Genomic DNA, 22,189 nt, shown 5'->3' on the forward strand with positions numbered 1-22,189 from the left:
TTAGCCTTTGCATACGCCTGTAAGGTGCAAGTACTACAGCAAGTGCTACGGGCTAAAATGGAGTCTGAAGAGGTGGGTTTTCAGATTACGGCGGAAGATTAGTCTGCAGTTCTGATTGCAATGGGAAGTATATTCCATAGTTTTGGAGCCACTAGGGAGAAGAGCCTGGGACGAGTGGGACGTGTGGAGTGTTGTCCCGGCTTTTTCAGTGAATGTTCTGCCATCCTCCCTGCGTTGGCTAATCTGAGCGTGCGAGTCGGGCTGTAGGGTCTGATCAGACTTTGAAGATATGGGGGGGGGCCATACCTTTTGGTTATGTTGGCCCTGTGTGTTTGCTTTAGTCTTTCTTTGTATTATTCTTTTTAATACACATTTACTTTAATCCTAGTCAATTGAAATCAAAGTGAGTCCTTGTAGTACGTTTGAATTATAATCATAGACCAGGTAGACATTCCACTAGAATTAATGCATAACATCAAAAAGTGGTATAGGAAGAGAAGGCAATGGGAAGAGAGAGAAGAAACATTGGGCCCATATTCACATAACATCTTATTGCTAAAAGTAGCTCCTAACTGGCCCATTTAGGAGAAACTCTTATAATCAATATTCCATATCAATAAGGTAAACCCCGGCTTTTCTACAACTTCTTGAGGAAAAATGAGCTCTCAGCAGCTTTGTGTATCAAATAAGTTTTAAAAAGAAAACTCTCAGCTTAGACGTTTCAGTGCCATTTAGGAGAACCCTTTGTGGTGAGATGAAATAAAATGCTAATACATCCCCTGATTTATATTCGACTCACTTAGAGAATAATGGTCACATCCACTGACTGAACGTCTTGTCGTGTCCAACCTTTTGCTGCATATTAATGTTATTCATGCGTTATTCCAGGCTGAAGTCTGCCCGCGACGTGGTGTCAAGGACGGGCCATTCTCTGGCACTCGGCTGTCTGCATCGATACGTCGGTGGAATTGGCTCCGGCCAACATTTAAAGACCAGCGTCAGCATCCTGTTGGCCCTGGCCCAGGATGGGTCCTCCCACGAGGTCCAGGTGAGTAAAGAAGGGGAATGTCCTGGAGAATGGTTTCGGCTTTCGGGTAGTTTTTGTTTATTGCATACAGTGCACTGTACACTTCAGCACTGTTTCCCCAAACAGTGGGTCGCGGACACGTTTGTGGGCATTATGTTTATTGGTCCCGTTTCCTACATTTAGTTTTTAATTATTAGTGTTTAAAAACATTAAAAAAAAAATACATTCCTAAAATAGCAAACATCTTCATGAACAAAAAAAATGATTTCGTAAAGAAATCAAAGAAAAATGGAAAAGAAATTCCATAAATTAGAAAACAAATGTAGTAATGAAGTAGTGAAAATAGCTGATCTACAAGCTCACAACGCGGTGCGAAGCGTTGTGAGCTTGTAGATCGGCTATTTTCACTAGCTTGGGTCCTGGGCAAACATCTAATCTCTCTTTTGGGTCACAGGCTAAAAAGTTCAGGAACCACTGGCACTGGCATGCACCGTACACAAGATCATCACGTTGTTTAGTGGTATGGAATCATCTGAACGCTAACTCTGACTTTCCCCTGATGTGTCTTGTGTTTGCCAGACTTGGGCCCTGCACTCTCTGGCACTGATCGTGGACTCCAGTGGTCCCATGTACAGGGGATACGTGGAGCCCACCCTGTCTCTGGTGCTCACCCTCCTCCTCACCGTGCCCCCGTCCCACACCGAGGTGCACCAGTGTCTGGGCCGCTGCCTGGGAGCCCTCATTACCACCGTCGGACCAGAGCTACAAGGTAAATGTGGCAACATCAAACCAGTGTTGTTGGCCGGGGCCGTGGCTCAGCGGTCCAGGCACCTTGGCCGGTAGCCCGAGTCTGGCAGTCTGCCGCGGGTTCGACTCCCGATCCCGACGGCCTTTACTGCATGTCACTCCCCCATCTCTCTCCCCCATTTCCTGTCAGCCTACTGTCTGTCTCTACAAAGAAAGAAAGCTAAAAAACTATGACGAAAAAATGTTCGTCGACTACCTTTTTTCACTGACGGAAACTAAATGGAAACTAAATTAAAACTAATATGATGTCTAAAACTAAGACTAAATATACTGTTGATTTTGTCAACAAATAAAAACTAGACTAAAATGTTAGGAAGGGACTAGTGGACAAGAGATCCAGTATAAGTCATTTTACACTTGGTTGCATGCTGAAAATAGCAGATCTACAAGCTCACAACGCGTGTGAGCTTGTAGATCGGCTATTTTCAGCAAGTGTAAAATCAGCCATTACGACGGCATCAAGGCCCGCCAAAACACATTTTAGTCGACTAAATCAACTGTAGATTTAGTCGACTAAATCAACTGTAGATTTAGTCGACAAAAACTAGACTAAACACTAAAACATTCCAAGTGACTAAAATGTGACTAAAACTAAATGAAAACGTTTCAAGAGACTATGACTAAAACTAAAATAGAAATTTGCTGCCAAAAACAACACTGCAACAAACTGACCGACCTCCTGTCGTCAACCATCCAACTGGAAGCCCCTTCTTTTCCACTAAAAGAACTTTGGTTCTAGAACTGGTTCCGTTCTAGATTCTTGGAACCGTGGTGCTTTCACAGAACCGGTGGCCATTTGTTTTGTTTCAGTTCCGAACCATATCGGGCACCTTATGGATCAGGCTTGCTGTAACAGCAGACAGTCTGTACCGACTGTCTTCTGTTACAAAAACGTTCCAAATTCTTTCCTGTGAATGTAATTAAACATACCCTTTAATTTTCCTAAATAGACCAGCAGGTGGCAATGTTATCCATTTTAATCTAATCAGACCGGTAGCTCCACTACCTCAATGGTTCCCAAACCTTTTAGCCTGTGAGCCAAAAGAGAGATTAGACGTTTGCCTGGGACCCAAACTAGTGAAAATAGCTGATCTACAAATTGGAGTATTGTACGGTTGTGTGGTCCTCTGCTGCTAAAAGTGATATAAAAAACTCCAGCTAGCACAAAATAGAGCTGCAAGATTAGTGCTGAACTGCTCTTTTAAAACCAATGTTTCTAGGATGCTCCACAGTTTATTATGGCTAACTGTAGAGGATAAATGAACTGCTAGTCTTATAAAATGTACCAGAAATGCAATCATTGAGGGAAAGCCAGATTTCTACAGAGATCAATTATTTAGTTCAGGTCTAAAACATAGATATCAAACTAGACAGGTAAGCTCAGGGTATTTGGAACTTCCAAAACCAAATACAGAAACACTTAAAAAATCTGTTATTTTTAGAGCCACCCAACAGTGGAACTCATTATCTGTTAACATAAAACAAATCAAAAGTAAATACTCTTTTAAAAAATCACTTAAAAAAATCATTATTGCGAGAGGTCAAACAATTGGACTGATGTGCTTTTGTACATGATATTGCTTTTGTACATGTTTAACCTACATTATCTACGGTATTTTGGCATTCTAATGTAATTGAATTTAGATTTAGACAGACAAGTGTCAGTTGTTGTTTGTATGTATATATGATTGTTGGTTATCCCTTGACACTGTAAAGCACATTGTTTTTGAAAAGCGCTTTATAATTAAATTATTATTATTATAATGCGATGTATCTGCTTAACCTGTCTTGTCTGTCTGTGGTGGTTTGCCAGGAAATGGTGCCACTATCTCCACCATCCGCTCGTCATGCCTGGTGGGATGTGCCATCATGCAGGATCATTCGGACTCGCTGGTGCAGGCGGCTGCCATCTCCTGTCTCCAGCAGCTACACATGTTTGCTCCCCGCCATGTCAACCTCTCCAGCCTGGTGCCTTGTCTCTGTGTAAGACCGCCCTGAGTTTATAAATGTACATTGTAGGAGGGGGTTAGTGATTACTGAATGAAGACAAATGGCCAGCATATCATCATGATCCGGTTACATATAAACAGTGGGGCTCCGTAAGGGGTATAACCCTTGAAATCATTCAGACCAGAGGTTCCCAAAGTGGGGTCCGGGGACCCCTAGGGGTCCTTGAGAGAGTTCCAGTCCCCCTGCTGAAAATAGCCGATCTACAAGCCCACATGCAGCTAATTGTAAAATGACTTCTACTGGATATCTTGTTCACTAGTCCCTTCCTAACATTTTAGTCTAGCTTTTATTTGTTGACAAAATTGTCAGTATATTTAGTCTTAGTTTTAGTCATCATAGCTTCGTTTTTATTTAGTTTCCATTTAGTTGTCGTCAGTGGAAAAAAGGTAGTCAGATTAGTTTTAGTCGACGAAATCAACACTGTTTTGCATGTTAATGTAAATCATATACTTGCAGTCTGTCTTGATTGTCGTTTTGTGACTGTGCTTCCTGAACAGGTGCACCTGTGCAGCTCCCACCTTCTGCTGCGTCGCGCCGCGGTCGCCTGTCTGAGACAGCTGGCCCAGAGGGAGGCGTCGGAGGTATGCGAGTACGCAATGAGCCTGGCCAAGAGGTCGGGGGACAACAAAGACCACGCCACCATCCGTGAGTGAACAAAAAACCTCAGAGATTATTTACTGCAACGTCTACTCGTCTAGCCCATTATTAAGACCTGAGACCAGATTCTACAATTGTCTTCTAAATCATGACAGTTTTCTGAAAAAACCTATGTTTCTATATCAGTGGTTCTCAAACTATTTCATGTAACGACCCCAAAGATTTTCTGTAATTTGCCACCGAGCATCTGCAAATCAATGTGCCAGGGACCTCCCAGAAGCAAAGAATGAACACATTTAAAACGTTCGCTGTATGTATATATATATATATATATATATATATATATATTCAAAGATTTGCACACGTTTTAACAATTTTTCAAAAAATAGCAGATCTACAAGCCCGTAGGGCGGCACTCGGTGCCGTGCTATGAGCTTGTATATCTGCTATTTTTCCAACAGCTAAAGTTTAAAATAATGGTAAAAGTGGTTTAAATGCTATAAGGTGACAGATGCGTTCCAGGTCTAGTAGGGCCTTGAATGTGACGCGCAAATGTGACTTTGTGTCAGTGTTGTTTTCGTTGACTAAAACTGTTGTGTTGTGTCATGTCTGTCCCTGGCACAGATCTGAACATCACAGAGACGGGCCTGGAGGGGGTTCTGTTCGGCATGCTGGACCGAGAGACGGACAGAAAGCTGTGCCACGACATCCATGACACACTGGGCCACATGCTCTCCACGCTTGCCGTGGACAAGCTCCCCCACTGGCTGAAGCTCTGCAAGGACGTCCTAGCGGCCACCACAGGTGATTGCATGTCATTATTGCTTTCCCCCGAAAGATGTATAATGGTCACTGACTGCATAAACAAACTTTCTTTATTCTTGCTTTCAATTCAAGGAGCTTTATAGAATGAGAAAACATACGTTTACATTGTCAAAGTCAAAGTGTCAAAATATAATAAAAACTGTTGAAAATGGGGAAAGTATATACAGTTGGAGGGCGTACAGCATTTTGTCCTTATGTTATACAGGGTGTAAAGCTTTTTTGAAAAAAATAGCAGCAATTTCACTTTGGGACAAATAGCAGCATTGTTTCTCAAGACTATTTAAATAGCTTACAAAAAAGCTCAGATTTAAGATGTGTTTAAAGGCAGTAGTAGGTCTAGCGATCTACTTGGTACAGATAGTAGCTTCACATAAATTGTGTACTATTATTATGTTGTACTCATGGCTGATCTCCCCGTTGCAGAGGTGGGACCAGCACCGGTGCCGGTCATCTTTGACGTCGGGAAAGACGAGGAAGACTCCGAGAAGACTGACGACATCGACGACGACATCATGTTTACGACCCTGGGCGAAGACGACAAATCCAAACCTTCCTCCGTGGCGCCACGCTGGGTGACCCGGGTGTTTGCTGCTGACTGCTTGTGCCGCATCATCCTGCTGTGTGAGAACGCGGACAAGAAACACTTCGACCTGGCTGCTGCCCGCTCGGTTAAAGCCAAGAACCCCAAAGGTACGACGCGCCGCATGCTGCCAGTAGCAGACATAGAGTTATGTGCGGTTGTTTTATACTGTACCACCAGCGACTTGTAGCTCAATGATGGTGTGTGTGTGGTCCACAAAAGGTTTTGCTGCTTATATGGTCTCCGATAATTAAGAAGCTTTGTTGATATTCCTTTTAGTGTTCTCTTTTTTTTGAGTGGTGCAACCACTCCTACAACCAGCAATGTCCCTATGTCCTAACCTATGTCCCGATGTTTAGAGTGCTGTTGCACCACTCGCTTCAGACTGGTCTGATTTATTTTCCTTTTTTGTACCAATGTAGCAAAGCTATAGATTAGTACGTGGAGGAGTGAACAGTGCTTCTCTCCCAACATGACAGATACGAGCAGCCCAGTGGGTATAAGCTACTTCTAAAGAGTCCACAGTCTGAACACAGAAGCTCTGAGTCAGTCATCAACCACCCTAAGCTCTGGTGGCTGTCCAGACACATGTCATGAATGGCACTGAGCGAATAGTGGCTCTGCATACTGATAGTTCCACCCCATCCCTTGACATGTGTACTGTAAAAGCTACTTGATTTCTTTTGAACTGTTCAACTCTAAAACTCTATGCCCGATGGAAAAACTGCATCTTCATGATGCTGTTTTTCCACTCCAACCAGGTGTTACGTTGGATGAATGAACTCCTTAGCTCTAAAACAATCGGTGAAATCACCTGGTCATTTAGCTTTTGGTAACCACTATCAGCATGCCCTCTTGGACGTCCACAGCCCATAACTGAATACCACCGCTATATAAACTGATGTGCCCTGGCCTTCACTCACTTCATCCCCGTCTCCATGCTTCCAGGTGATCTGCTGGTGCTCCATCTGTCGGACCTGATTCGCATGGCCTTCATGGCAGCCACTGACCACAGCAACCAGCTGAGGATGGCTGGACTGCAGGCCCTGGAGGACATCATTAAGAAGTTTGCCTCTGTGCCAGAGCCGGAGTTCCCTGGCCATGTTATCCTGGAGCAGTACCAGGCGAATGTAAGCCTGTCACAAAGCTACTGAAGAAATTAATACACGTTTTGTCTAAACGTACCAGCTCATTGGCCTCATGGTTAGAGTGTACGCCCTGAGACAAGGTCGGGGTTCGATGCCCGGCCAGGTCAAACCAAAGACTGTGAAAAAATGGGGTTGGATTGGGGGTAAGTCCTTGCGACATACTAGCGTCTTGTCCAGGGGTTGTACTTGTACATCAAGCTGCCTCACGCTACAGATAGGCTCCAGCCCTATGGGCCTCATGGCTCGACAAGGCTTACTAAATGTTATAAATGTTATATGATAGAATTGTGAAAATGTGGGAAATAATATCACAGTTCAGTCGTTTTTTTACAGCATGATAATGTATTACAAACTTTCACCTAATGCCACTAAATATTTGTGCACTTTAAGGTTGGGGCTGCTCTCAGGCCTGCGTTTTCTCCAGATACACCGTCCGATATCACAGCCAAGGCATGCCAGGTAAGTTCTACATCAAATGACAAAGTTTCAAGAATCACTCCCGAACCACAATATAGAGGCCACCTTTTCAGAATTAGGTAACCCCTGCACCAAATGCTTTATTTTTTTTGCCTCATAAATTTAATTTATCTTTTTCCCAATATAAAGCAACTTTGGGTACTTAGAAAAGCGGTATTATTATTTTTAGAGATGTCCCGATACTGTATCGGTATCGGAAAAGTATCGGATCTGCCCTTATTTGGTCATATCGGGTCATATCGGTATCGGTGAATATGCCAGTCTAAGCACAGATCCAACAAAGGGGTAAGGGGTTGACACTATGGCAGGTAAATTAAATGTTGGGGCATGTGGAGTTTGCTTTGGAGTTGCCCAAACTGCAAGTGCACATTTTAGTGAGGAGTCTGCTATAAACACAACACAAGATATATAGCTAGATAGCTATAAACACTATTCCCGGTTGGTGGACTTCAAAATAAGATCTTTTTTCTTTTTGTATTATAAATATTATTCTCTGGTATCCGGTATCTGTATCGGCTAACACAGAAATTGTGGCGATCGGATCGGAAACGAAAAACGTGTATTGGGACATCCCTAATTATTTGTTTACTGTAAAATATTCACACCATGGTACAGTACCAACATTCCATGTGCTGAGTCAGAGCGCTGACAGCGGTCACAACCACAGCATTCATTCTGTTGAAGTAACCTTCCTCTTTTATGTCTGTGCAGTTGTACAGCATTCATTCTGTGCGTTCTATTAGACGTAACGTTCCTCTTTTATGTCTATGCAGTTGTACAGCATTCATTCCATTGAAGGAATGTTCCTTTTTGATATCTGTGCAGTTAGACACCCTACTGTATTTAGTGTAATGCGGCTCAGAGGTTTAAGGAACGTTTGATTGATATATTGGTATAAAACGGCTCAAAGCTCTATTGCTGGTTGCTTAGGTTAGAACCCGCCGCAGTGGTGTCCAACTAGAACTTAAACTCAGATGCTTATCCTTCTGCCTTGAGCAGACTTCTTATTATATATTATCCGATTATGCTTTGTCAGGATGGCTGAGCCAATGAGATCTATCCATATATGGGTTCTACCACATCGATCTGATATCAGCACTAGGTCAACCTGGACCAAATATAGGGATTGTCATACTAGACATGTCATATAACCCAACGTGCTAGTCGGATATAGTCGAATATCCCCATGTATGGAGACTAAATATCCAATGACCAACTCTCCCAGATCCGATATGAATAGAAGTGAGAGTCTTCGTAACAGTGGGTGCTGCCGCAGTGGCAGCTAATCTCCTTGGCACACTGAGTCATCTTCCCCTCAGAACCCAACGATGTCAAGGCATTGACATAGCAAGTGCTGTATTTCTACTCTCTTTATCTCTGTCTCTCTTGCTCTCACTTCACCATCCCTCTCTTTCTGCATCTCTCTCTGCCTGTCTTGTTCCTTCTGTCTGCGGAATAGTGTCCTAAATCCACACCACTTATGCAGAGTAAAGATGATTAGTCGTTCTCCGCTGAGCTGCGGCAGTTTTATCAAGACATTATTTCTTTATATAACATCTTTGAACCTCGTCTAAAAATGTTCCTCCCTGTCCTAAGAATAAACAAAACATAACAGTTATTTTAAGATCCCTGAGAGGCAATTTGAGTGAGGCTGCAGGTACATCAAAATGAGAGCAATGTTCACATACACAATCAACTGCAATGTCATGTGACCATCGGGTACTATGATCAATTTGTTAAAGGAACTACAACATGCATTTTAAACCATTTTTTAAATATCATATTGTTTATGTCCCTCAAACGTATATCTAATGGCTTGAGCCCTAAATCACCACTCTGATATAACCAGTACATGTCATTTCTGTCTGGCTTCTAAAGCAGTTTTAGCTGCAGTACCACAATGTCCTGATGTGGTGGGGGCGTGTATGCATTTTTTTCCTCCACCACACCCTCATCCCAGCTACTCCACTCCCACATCTTTGACTCATTTGATTAGAATAAGGACCACCCCCTCCCCTCCCACAGTCTCCAAAGACGGAAAATTTGGAACTGAAGAGGGGGAGAGATTATACAAAGTAGTGAGATACCTATGACATCACAAGTAGCACCAAATCAGTTGGCCTGTTGTGAGACCAGGGTACATATAACTCAAATATGCTGAGAAAGCCTGATTGTTCAAAATTGGGTATTTGTGGGGATAGAAGACGCGTAGGGGAACCCCCCAAAAACACAACAAATTTGAAAAGTTGAAATTGATGTTGTAAAATGTAAGACCTCAAGACCAACACAAACTGTAGTGCTGTGTTCACACGGGCAGATGCAAAAGCTGCAAAGCTACACAGTGTGCTGTATTTGTAGCTGTTGCAGCAGCTACAGACGTTGCATGCATCTTTGCATCGTCATGTCGCTGGCTTCCATCGACAATGAATGGTAGACTGCATCTTTGCATCTGCCCGTGTGAACGCAGCATAAGATGGCATAGAGTTGAATCCTGCCAGTGCCTGTGGCATCCCTTGCATATGAATAGAGATATGTGGGTCCTGACTCTAATGTGTACACGTATCTATCTATCTATCTATCTATCTATCTATCTGTCTATCTATCTACAGGTGTGTAGCACCTGGATCGGTAGTGGTGTCGTCAGTGACCTCAATGACCTGCGGCGAGTCCACAACCTGCTGGTGTCCTCTCTGGACAAGGTGCAGGCTGGGAAGGGCTCCTCCAGCCAGCTGTACAGTGAAAGTGCTACCACTATGGAAAAACTGGCAGTTCTCAAGGCATGGGCTGAGGTGAGAACGAAAAAACCCCTCTTCATCCCTGCTCGGAACACCTCGATTTACAATTTATGCATTTAGGTGACATTTGCATATGCATTAATGCAGAGCGACTCACAGTAAGCAAGAACAATGACATACATCATCCATCCATCTTCAACCGCTTATCCGTAGTCGGGTCGCGGGGGCAACAGCTCCACCAGAGAGCTCCAGACTTCCCTCTCCAGAGCAACATTAGTGACTTCCTCCTGGGGGATCCCGAGACGTTCCAAGGCCAGTGAGTCGATGTAATCCCTCCATCTGCACCTTGGTCTGCCCCGGGGTCTCCTCCCAGTGGGACGTGCATCGAGGACCTCCCTAGGGAGACGCTCGAGAGGCATCCTAACCAGATGCCCGAACCACCTAAGCTGGCTCCTTTCCAGGCGAAGGAGCAGCGGCTCTACTCTGAGTCTCTCCCGTGTGACTGAACTTCTCACCCTATCTCTAAGGGAGATGCCAGCCACCCGTCAGACATACATCATATACATAAAAATAGTCATAATAAATCATACGTAAGCTCAGAACCTAACAGTGGAATATCTATATAATGAAAAGACTACGGCGGAAGATTGGGAGTGAGTCTGCAGTTCTGATTGGGAAGTACATTCCATAGTTTTGGAGCCAGAATGGAGAAGACTTTGGGATGTGTGGAATGTTGTCCCGGCGTTTTAGTGAAGGTAGTTCCAGCTTCCCTGCGTTGGCTGATCTGAGCGTGCAATATCCAATACTTTTACTTCTACTCCATTACATTTAGGATCCAAATATTGTACTTTTACTCCACAACATGTATATGAATACTTTAGTTACTAGTTACTTTGATTATAATTACAAAACATACATTAAACACTTCAGCCCTATATACATTTCGGCCATTTGAAAATATTTGTATACGTTTGAAAAATGCTTGTTTCATGCACACGCCCGCGACTGACTAGACCTGGATTCTGATGAGCTTTTCTTTTCTTTTTTTACACGTGCGTTGTCGCGCCCCTCTTGAGCAGACCTGGAGCAGACCTGTCGCTGTGTCTGCGTTAATCGCCGCACATCTGAAATGACCTTTATTATTTGTGTCTCTCCGCCCCCCCCTTGCCTGCAGGTGTATGTGGTGGCGATGAAAATCAAGAAAGAGGCAGAGTCCAAGCCGCCCGTTCCGGTACGAACTAGCGCCGAGGACGATGAGGACGATGAGGATCTGGGTGTGGACGTGCTTCCTCCCGACTGCCTGATCAGCCTGGTGCAGCCGGAGCTGCCCTCCCTGAGCCGCCTGTGGCTGGCCATGCTGCGAGACTACGCTCTGCTCACCCTGCCGCCCGAGTTCTCCAGCCAGCTGCCCCCCGACGGTAGGGCTTTAAGCAACTAGTCCACTATTCAACTAGTCAACTAGTAAATCCACTAGTCGACCTTGTTGGTACCCCCGATTTTGTAGGCCTCAAGATCCGGTAGATTATAGTTATAGTCACCAATGTACACAGTTTTTAAATGTACAAATATTTATTTAAAAAGTAAAGTTTTATTTTATTTTTTTACACAATAGGTAGTTAAATATATTTTTGCATATTTTACATAATAGGTAGTCGACTAGTCTACTAGTAAAAATTACTAGAAGTGAATGCCCTACCCGACGGTACTACACCGTCTACACCGTCGGTCGTTTTATTTCCTACATTTGGTTTTTAATTATTATTTCAAAACATTAAAAAAACATTCCCAAAAAAAAGCAAAACTTTTCATGAATTAATAACAAAATTCTGTGATTTTTTTTCATTAATGTCATGTAAAATAAAAGACAAATCTAAGAACTTCCATAAATTAGAACAAATATTTAAGAGCCAATCTACAAACTCAACAATGTGAGCTTGTATATCTGTTATTTTCACTAGTTTGGGTAATTTCTCTTGTGGGTCACGGGCTGAAAAGTTTGGGAACCACTGGTCTACTCTACATTTAAATACTATACATGGTGCAGGATTTAGCTGCGAACAAGCAGCTAACATGATCCACTGTGTTCGTTCAGGTGGGGCATTCTATACCCCAGAGACCATCGACACGGCACGACTCCACTACCGCAGCTCGTGGGCGCCCGTCCTGCATGCCGTGGCTCTGTGGCTCAGCAGCACCGGATTCGGAGCTGAAGAGGACCCAGAGGATCCCCCCTCTGTTCCCTCCAGGGTCCTCCCTGGCCTCCCACAGGGGGTCCCCGTCACCACCAAGACCTTTGAGGAGCAGGTCAAAGATAGGATGCATCTATTGCTGGGTAAACGGCAATCACATGCATGGTCTTCATCCATTCACCAGCTGCTCTGTGAGTCACACTTGACGCCTTAAAACTGTGTTTTTGTGCCCCGTGTCCCAGGTGTCAGTATTGAGTTTCTCTGCTTCCCCCGACCTGAGGAGCCTATGGAGCACGTGACGTCATGCCTGCTGGCCCTGTACACTCTCCTGGAGTCTCCCTGGGCTAAGACACACATCGCAGAGGACCAGGTAAAAAGGAAACGTGTACAAACAACACAAGGAAGACGGGAGGTTTCAGATGGCCAAACATGAAAGGAATAGTACCGGCGAGAGGGTGGGAAAACAAACCTTTCAGTGTAGCTATAGTTGCATGAGTAATGTATATCGTTTCGTTTTACGTACGTTATGGTCCCCCGTCCCCGTTTCTGTGTATACATTTCCTCCTTTATTCCAATCATCGTACTCAGAGAACCATTACGCCTGATTTATACTTTGTGGTATGGTGGTGTCCTGCACCAAACATAGGTTAGCCCGTGTGCAAACTCGCATTGCACCGCGTTGTGAGCTTGTAGATCGGCTCTTTTTAGCGCATGCACAACATAGCATGAATGAGTATCATATAAATTCACACGCCTGTGCTCGCTTTTTGGCACTGGGCCAGACTTGGATGCACTCTTTGGGAGTGGAGGGCCACAGGGCAATGAATGGATCTGACCTGTAGACGCTTAATGGATATAAAGATAAAACACTCGGAGCGAGAGAGGAAGAGAGCACAGAAGTTGCGCACAGCCAGGCCTATCGGAGTGTGGGGAATATTGAACTGTTCCAGTTAGAGTTTGTATTGTTCTGTGTGTGTTGTAGCTGCTGGGCGTGGAGCTGCTGAATGTTCTCCACAGACTGCTGCTGACCCGAGACCCTCCGGCCATACAGCTCCAGGTCACCGCTGTGGTGCAGGAGACCATCAGGGCAGCAGTGGACCGTGTGCAACAGCAGAGGATCGATCGAGGTCAGGAAACTAACATTAACCAAATTCTCAGTTTTACATCATTCATCACGCTGAAGCATTGCGTTGCCTCTAACAATGCCGTTCACTTTATCTGGACAGATAAAGCGGTCGATATGTTCAAATGTAATTTCGTAAGGCTTTCAGACTTTTATTGTCCGCAGTCCAGGCACTGTTCAAATGGGGCTGTTGCCATCAATTTAATGTCTGAATACACAGTACGTGGGTAGCGGGCAATATTTGCAAATCACATCACTTCCCGTATGCAGGGGGACCAGAATCTCTGCCTCTTGCTAATGCAAAAGAGCAATGTTTTCTTTAAAACTCCTGCTGTTACAGTGTCATGTCTCTCTGAACTGCCATGTCTGGTACATCATACTGTACAACTTCTTGTAGTCAGACAAAATCAAACTTTGATAATTAAAACCCTCCAACCTTTGAAATGAAATGGCACGCTTGAGAAGGGTGTGCAGCGTGTATTTGGGCATTTACAGCGGTAAAACTGTATGGTGGCGTTAACCCTTTTAGGCAAAGACGACGGAGGAGAGAAGGACTCTCTGGTTCCTCTGGGAGAGGGAGGGGACACGGGCGAGCTGCTGCCCGGCAAGTCCTTGGTGTTTGCAGCCATGGAGCTGCTGGTCTTCATCCTGGTGCGTCACCTGCCCCAGCTCAACACGCGGGTCACAGAGTCTCCCAGCCACGCACCCCTCAGGCCCCAGCGGCTGCCCGAGGAGGGAGCCCGCCTAGTGGCCAACACTGTGTCCATCCTGGCAGAGTTGCCTTCACTCTGCTCCCCTGCTGGTGAGACACCTGCAGTAGCTTGAATAAAATTGATGCTGCTGTGCAAGAGCAGTGTGTGGGATTGAATATTTTTCTGTCCAAAGCGCCTGCATCTGAACTAAGTGGAAGTCCGATGCGTTTCCTTTGCAGTCTCAGACCTGTAATAAAACAAAATGAAAAAATGCTCAACCACTTTGAACCAACTGGTATCCCTATTTTGGTCATGTTATTATAGGTTATTATTAATTAATTATAAATTATAAATTAATACGTTTTCAACAACAACAAAGGAACAGAAAAGTGAAAATAGCAAATCTACAAAGCAATGTGATGCAATAATGAGCGTGTAGATCAGTTATAACTTATTTTCACTATTCTTCGTAAAAAGGAGTACGGTATAGTTCTCAAACATTAGTGCACACAAGAGCAAATGGTTTCTGGCGTGATGACATACGCCATAACACAGATAGGTAAGACTTTGACCTAACTTGATAATTTCATGCTGTGTAGTTTTGTCCACGTTAATAATTACATATTAACCAAGTATAATGTGCCTCTAACGCTGTTTCATCTCTTTTAATAGATCCTCCTCACATTATGTAATGGTTTCTGTTGGAATTACAGTTTTCAGAGTTATTACAAATGTGTGTATACTGTATAGTCATAGATTAGTAATATGGAGGATTTTATAAGTAGTCCATTCTTCCCAATGTTGTTTTTGGCAGCACATTTTTGTTTTAGTCATAGTCTCTTGAATAGTTTTCATTTAGTTTTAGTCACATTTTAGTCACCTGGAATGTTTTAGTGTTTAGTCTAGTTTTAGTCGACTAAATATCATAAGATTTTAGTCGACTAAATCTACAGTTGATTTAGTCGACTAAAATGTATTTTGGCGGGCCTTGATGCCGTCGTAATGTTTTTACAATTGCTGAAAATAGCTGATCTACAAGCTCACAACGCGTCACGCTGAGACGCGTTGTGAGCTTGTAGATCGGCTATTTTCAGCAAGCAACCAAGTGTAAAAGGACTTCTACTGGATCTCTTGTCCACTAGTCCCTTCCTAACATTTTAGTCTAGTTTTTATTTGTTGACGAAATTGACAGTATATTTAGTCTTAGTTTTAGTCACCATAGCTTAGTGTTTATTTAGTTTCCGTCAATGGAAAAAGGGTCTCGACGAACATTTTTCGTCTTGGTTTTAGTCAACGAAACCAACACTGATTCTTCCTCTGTGTTGCCTGTCTCAGGAAGCATGACCATCCTGCCTACGGTGTTATTCCTGATCACTGGGGTGCTGAAAGAGACCGCGGTGAAGACACCGGACAACTCAGTGCCTCTGCCTGCATCTGCCGCCTTACAGGGCATCAAGACGATCATCACGTCCCCACTGGCACGGGCGGAGAGTACTCAAACGCAGTGGACCAGTCTGGTGAGGAGCAGCTTGGCCTCGATGCTCGAGTACTCACAGCCAGGTAAAACAACAACAACAGAGAGATATAAATAAAGGCATGATTAGGGCCAACAAGAGTTTTTTCGGCTGTCATTGTGAGACTGTTTGTTAACCCATTTAGACCTGACTTCTAAATTTAGAGTTTTCTGAAATACCTATGTTTCTATATCGGTGGTGCTCAATATCTTCATGTCAAGGACCCCAGAAGCTATATGTAATTGGCCACCGACCACCATCTGAAAACATGTTGTTCCAGGCAGGGACCCCCTCAGAAGCAAAGATTTGAGTTAAAAATGTTCGCTGTTCACGATTTTTCAAAAATGGCAGATCTACAAGCTTGTAGCGTGGCACTCGCTATGCACTCGGTGCAAATACAAGTTTATATTATGTAATCCTTATCCTGATGTAAGCAAAGGGTATAACCTCGAGAGGAGATTACGTCACAAGCAAAAAAAGCCAAAAACATGTTTGCATGTGGGTAGTCTCGCGTTGCCATACCGTTACCTCTCGCAATTTCCAAATGCTTCCGAAATAATTCTGGAGCAACTGAAGCTCTATCATGAGTAAAATATAAAGCGGAAGTGAAGACTCCTCCCCACTTCCGTTTTGTCTTTACAGTTGCGCAAATTTATCCTAATATAAATCAAAATCTAGCTGAAATGGAAATAAAAAAAAACAAGCTTTAAAGATATTTTTATATATATTTTGTGAACGGAAATGGCAGCTTCCTTACTCGGATTTCGGGATGTGTAGTTCCAGACTCTATATTCGTAGATTGTGGAATAGTTGTCTGGCTATGCGAGACTAGCATGTGGGTGAAAGGCCCAACCAAACTCATAGAAATGGCTAAGTATTGATCTGGATATCTGTTTCTTTAGATGAGTCCAGGCCTGACATGGATGAGGTCAGTATGTTGACGGCCATCACGCTCTTCCTGCTGTCGGCCAGTAATGAGGTCGTAGGAGTTGCCGTCTTGCAGAAGGGTTGCATGGATCGTTTCCGGAATGGCCTCAACTCCAGTGATCCCTTGGTATGTTTTTCGTACTGACGTACTTCAAGCATGACGTTGTCACTCGGGAGATATTTTCCCACGTGTGACAAAAGACAATCTATTCATACCAGTTGTCCTAGTGTAAAACCTTGGCTACTGGCCAAGAATCATTATTTGAAAATGTACATGTGTGCTTGACAGGAGCAGTTTGCTCAGTGACTTTGCGTTGCGTTTGCCACAGGTTCAAGCCCGGTGTTACCAGCTGCTGTTGTCAGTGTTTCAGCACTCTTGCCGTGCACTGTCGACTCCCTACATCCATGCCCTGGCTCCACTCATGGTGGAGAAGCTAAAGGCAGTGGAGCGCAGCCGCCCAGGGACTGCTACTGAACTGCAGGCTGTGCAGGAGGGTATTAAGGTTCTGGAAGCCCTGGTGGGCATGGGTGAAGAGCAGAACCGTAAGTAGCTGGTCAATTACTGTGTTCATCTGTCTCTACATTATAGCAACCAACAATATCTTGTAGTTCAAGGTACATTTTAAGCTAAATTCCCTTTTTTCTTTTTCTACCCCATGCAATTTTAAGATGCACTTAAAGTTACAAATTGTTTATTTTCACACGGGTATGATAAAGAAAAATCAGACCCGTCTGAAGTGAGTGGTACTGTACTGTACTGTACTGTACTGTACTGTACTGTACTGTACTGTACTGTACTGTACTGTACTGTACTGTATTGTACTGTACTGTACTGTACTGTACTGTACTGTACTGTACTGTACCGTACAGACAGGCCAGGCAGCCCTCCTGCCTGGCCTGTCTGTGTCTGTGTGTTAGGCTGTGCAACAGTGACACTTGGTGGTGAACAAAGGCTATATATTTTTGTGCTCAGACACAGGGACAGACCCAGACACAGTTGCACCACTCAAAAAACCTTCAGGTGTCATAGCAGCAACAGCATGCACTGTTTGACTGACTGAATTAACAGAATGTAAATAGAAGTATAATGTTAAAATCTATCACCAGGGAATATATGCATAAATATATTTATATATTGACTATCAACAGTGCATAGAAGACATACAGTATACAGTGTACTGAGTGTAGTGAGTGTACATGTACAGTGTCAGCCGGCTTAATGTGCACCTGGATGTCGGTGGAAACCTCATGTGTCCAAAACTGTTACTTTTCAGGATTCAAGTTCAAAAGTAGCAGAAGTAGCAGAGTGTCAAGCTGGACAAGTCTCGAGCTTGTAGATCTGCAACTTTTGATATGTTTGTGTGATGCTGCAGTATGATCAAGTCGGCCATTCGTTTACGAGAAAACTCCATAAAATACGGTCGGAGATGAGAGGTTTCTGGCAGACGGCATGATATAGTGATTATAAGTGAATATAAGTAAATATACAGTTTATCAAAGATGTAACAGTTACAATTGTTATCCTCTTAATAGGCATCTGACATGGCTCTGTAGTGTACCTCCTTGTGGTCCGTTTGCAAGTGTGCCAGAGTCAAGCAGGAGTCAGTAATCCAAGAACATGTGGGGGTCATGCATCGTTGTGCAGTCTTGACTGTCAGACTGGCACAAAGGACTGTGTCGCTTTGTTTTGTCCTGGGGGACGATGAGTCTGTGGCTGAATATGCTCCTCATTCCTGCTAGCACATCATAGCGGGGATACATGAGGATAGTGGCCAGCTTCCACCTCATTCTCCCCTCCACAACAACCCTAAACCTACGCTTAGCTCTGCTGACGGTCCATTGATTGAGTGGTTAATGATTACATAACCTACGATTGTTCATGGCCAACCACTCTGTAGCTTTTCTGTATGGTTTCTCACTTGAACTTCCTACTGTACACAGTATCTGAGAGCATTTCCCATAGGCTGTGTGTGCTCTCTGTTGACAATGAAGGTTAACTGGAAAAGTTTTGTTTTTCCAAAATTAAGATATCACAGATAGGATTTACTGTCTGCTGTGAAGTGATATTAAATATTCAGTCCAACTTATATTTGTATTGTCTGCATTTATGGAAATTCTTTGTAGATCACAACTTTTCCTATCACATCTTTGCTTTTTTCGAGCACCATCAACATTACATTATAGTGATTTATGGGAACCTTTTTTATTTATTTATTAACAACTAGTTCTCAGTTCTCACCGTGTGATGGTTATATCTGCATTCGGATGAGGGCTTCAGTGTTTCGTTCATTTAAAATCTCCCAACCTTACTCCTATTTTCTGATCTGTATTTGTTTTGTCACTGTTAGCAGTGCTTTTAGCTTGTTAATTAACTGCAGATGTGTCTTAATAGGGGTACAACTCTTGGCTCTTCTTGTACCAACCCTGATCTCCTACCTGCTGGATGACAACGCCATCTCCTCCGCACCCCAAGCCTCCAAAGGACTGCACGATTTTGCCCTTCAGAATCTGATGCGCATCGGTCCCCTCTATCCAGCTGCCTTTAAGACTGTCATTGGAGCCGCGCCTGAGCTAAAGACCCGCCTCGAATCCGCCATCCGGGTTAACCAGGCCAGCATTAAGGCTAAAGCAGCAGCCAGGCTAGCTCAGCCTACTGTGCAAGCCGCACCAACCATCAAACTGAAAACAAGCTTCTTCTAAACACTCCACAGATGTGCATTCTTCTCGTGATTCGATTCAGTTTTTTGTTTGGCGTCTGGATATTCAACATATCATTGTCTTGATACGTCACTTACAGTCACTTAAATGTATTTATTTATTGATTGAACAACTCATCTCATGTTTGCTTTCAGTGGGTGAGCAGTCTGTTTTCTTGAAATCAAGGAGACGTTTATGTAAATACCATTTTAGGTTTTTGAATTAAAAGTTAATCTGAAAATGGTTGTCATAGTTTGAATGTATTATGTTCATCTTTGATGAACATATGTAAAGGGACACAATCTATATGAAATGTCTGGATTTGTTTGTAATCCCCCCCCCCCCCCCCCCCTCCTTCTGACTGCTCGACATTTGATGTGCACTGTGCCATTGTTCTCTATGGCCTTGCACAAACATCAGCACGGCAATCCACCTCAATTCTGAGTTACGCTAGGTGTCAGTCTAGCCTCAATTTGCAACTCTAGATTTTTTAATAATGGGATGAATCTAGAGTTGCAATACACTACATTGACTCCCCATTCATACAATTTGCGTTTGTGATCTGCTTGTATTAAACAACGTTAAACTCACCAACATTGCAGCTGTAGGTCAAGCTTGAATTATCCTCTTTCAATCTGCCGAGCTTTTGTTTCATAAAAATCCATGAGCTACTTTGTCAAGAAATTCTGTGCAGGTGATTCTCTTATTAAGTGTTGGAGTTTGGAAGCACTCGTTTTTGTTAATGGGTCGTGCTGCTGCCTCCTGCATTATGTGCAAATTCGAAACAGGTGGTACGCAGGGCCGTTCAGTGACTTACGACGAGCGCTTCCAAACTCCAACACTTAGGAAAAGAATCAACTGCACAGAATTTCTTGACAGAAAGTAGCTCATAACATTTCTATGATGGACTTTTATGAAACAAAAGCTCGGCAGATTGAAAGGATAATTCAAGCTTGCCCTACAGCTGCAATGTTAGTGAGTTTAACGTTGTTTAATACAAGCAGATCGCAAACGCAAATTGGATGAATGGGGAGTCAATGGAGGGTATTGCAACTCTAGATTCATCCCATATAAAAAAATCTAGATTTGCAAATTGCGGCTAGTGTCAGTCCTTTGTGTTTCAATTGTGTGTTTATTCAAGCTTTTTTTTTTTTAATATCATTTTAATTGTTTTAGTTGATTGATGGTGATAGATCATAGATGCTGCTCTTCTTTGGTGATGATTTATTGCTTTTAGGTTATAATATAGGGACATTCACATACCCACTTTAAAAAACGTTACTGAGAAAAGAAAAACAGAATCTTTAAGATCATTCTAGAATTAGATTGTACTAAACATCTTGGAACATAAATTATACCAAGCCTTGAAAGGATTTTATGCATAACATTATTGACTCTCCTTGAAAAAGATTTGTGTAAAAAAAACATGGCAATCTTCGATCAAAAGTCTGAGTACAAATTACAAAATATGCTTATCTTTTGCATTCCACGCAGATGTTTCTAATTCGTTTTCCTTTTCATTTTAGCTTTTACAATTTATTTCTGAAGCACTTTCCCACATGTTTCTGTCTATAACATACATACTATGTACTATCACCTACCATGATATGAAGGAAAATCTCTTCTACAGTGTGTACTATTTTCTGAATTGTGTATTCACACCTCCTTTAGTTAAATGAGATATGTTAATAAATGCTTTAATCTCTGAGTGCAAGTGGTTGTGTATTTTATTGTTGGCCCTTCTTCGGAGGGGAGGGGGGGTAAAAAACGATTTTTGCCTAATTTGGCATCTTGGCTTAAGGTTACATGGTTATACTACGCTGCTGCTGCTGCAGCGGATTCTGGCGTAGCACGCTGGAGTGGAGTTTGAGTTTATCCTCCGGTGTAGGGAAGCCAGGGGGCGCTGTGTGACGGCGAGACGCGGTCTGCCAAATCGAGCGCACCCCGACCAACATGTTTTGTGGGCGTCCTCGTTTTCACTGACGTCATTCAATGACAGCTAGCTGTCAGAAAGTGAGTTCATTCCCCGGACTGGACTAGCCGCGGAGAGAGAGACGGAGAGCCCGTCGAGAGTTTTTTTTTCTTCTGGCCTGAACGTCGGTTATAATCTGAGTACCTTGGAATCAGCGACAACACGATAATAGGCAGAGCTTCCTCCGCCCGAGCCCGGCCATGGACGAACAGGCAGGGCCCGGCGTGTTCTTCAACAATAACAACAACTCCATTCTGCCCGGCGGTGGTGGGAAAGGACCGCTGCCCGACGGCGACGCTGCGGAGGCGGCCCGGGCGCAGTACAGTATCCCGGGGATCTTACACTTCCTGCAGCACGAATGGGCCCGCTTCGAAGTGGAGAGAGCACAATGGGAGGTCGAGCGGGCCGAATTGCAGGTAAAAACCCACGCTATTTTGACCGAGCCCACGGCTACGTGTTGGTGGCCAACACAGTGGGTGTTATTTATATCCAGCAGTCCGTCGCATAGTTGCTCCATTTGATTGTTCGTTAGCCCCAAAGCTGGCTAGCCTGTTAGCATGTTAGCCTAGGCGGACTAGCGTAGCTGCAGCGCCCCCTGCGGCCAGCCTTGCTGGCTGGCTGTGTTGAAATGCAAGCCTCTTGTTAAACCGCTAACTTGTTAGCAGGGCTGCGTGTCGAAGTCGAAGACGGGCAATAAACGAGCGATAAATGATGTTTATGCAGTTGTGGTGGAGTCTATATATATATGTGTGTGTGTGTGTGTGTGTGTGTGTTGAAGGCTAGGTTGAAGATCTTGTAGGTATGTGCCACTTAAATGGGAAAATAAATGTCCCGAGAAGAATTGGGAATACTAATATGGCAATTGTCAA

The 22,189-nt window shown here is 43.6% G+C and overlaps 2 protein-coding genes across 5 annotated transcripts in view; both read left to right on the forward strand.

The window, feature by feature from the left end:
- heatr5b (HEAT repeat containing 5B) overlaps positions 1-21,056 on the forward strand; it is a 37,323-nt gene extending 16,267 nt beyond the window's left edge. For all 3 annotated transcript variants that reach the window (XM_079511752.1, XM_079511751.1, XM_079511753.1), the window contains exons 19-36: positions 889-1,048; positions 1,607-1,796; positions 3,648-3,817; positions 4,342-4,489; positions 5,066-5,245; positions 5,690-5,956; positions 6,795-6,976; positions 7,385-7,453; positions 10,081-10,260; positions 11,381-11,624; positions 12,299-12,538; positions 12,638-12,765; positions 13,378-13,522; positions 14,048-14,320; positions 15,546-15,770; positions 16,627-16,778; positions 16,981-17,194; positions 19,044-21,056. In XM_079511752.1, coding sequence (XP_079367878.1) covers positions 889-1,048; positions 1,607-1,796; positions 3,648-3,817; positions 4,342-4,489; positions 5,066-5,245; positions 5,690-5,956; positions 6,795-6,976; positions 7,385-7,453; positions 10,081-10,260; positions 11,381-11,624; positions 12,299-12,538; positions 12,638-12,765; positions 13,378-13,522; positions 14,048-14,320; positions 15,546-15,770; positions 16,627-16,778; positions 16,981-17,194; positions 19,044-19,351 — 3,475 coding nt within the window. In that variant the 3' untranslated portion in view covers positions 19,352-21,056. The remainder of the gene's footprint in view (positions 1-888; positions 1,049-1,606; positions 1,797-3,647; positions 3,818-4,341; positions 4,490-5,065; positions 5,246-5,689; positions 5,957-6,794; positions 6,977-7,384; positions 7,454-10,080; positions 10,261-11,380; positions 11,625-12,298; positions 12,539-12,637; positions 12,766-13,377; positions 13,523-14,047; positions 14,321-15,545; positions 15,771-16,626; positions 16,779-16,980; positions 17,195-19,043) is intronic.
- Positions 21,057-21,353: 297 nt separating this feature from the next.
- LOC306930573 (striatin-like) overlaps positions 21,354-22,189 on the forward strand; it is a 57,490-nt gene continuing 56,654 nt past the window's right edge. For both annotated transcript variants that reach the window (XM_079511605.1, XM_079511606.1), the window contains exon 1: positions 21,354-21,736. In XM_079511605.1, coding sequence (XP_079367731.1) covers positions 21,521-21,736 — 216 coding nt within the window. In that variant the 5' untranslated portion in view covers positions 21,354-21,520. The remainder of the gene's footprint in view (positions 21,737-22,189) is intronic.

This window comes from Electrona antarctica, assembly GCF_951216825.1.
Source record: "Electrona antarctica genome assembly, chromosome: 10".
NCBI classification, from domain to species: domain Eukaryota; kingdom Metazoa; phylum Chordata; class Actinopteri; order Myctophiformes; family Myctophidae; genus Electrona; species Electrona antarctica.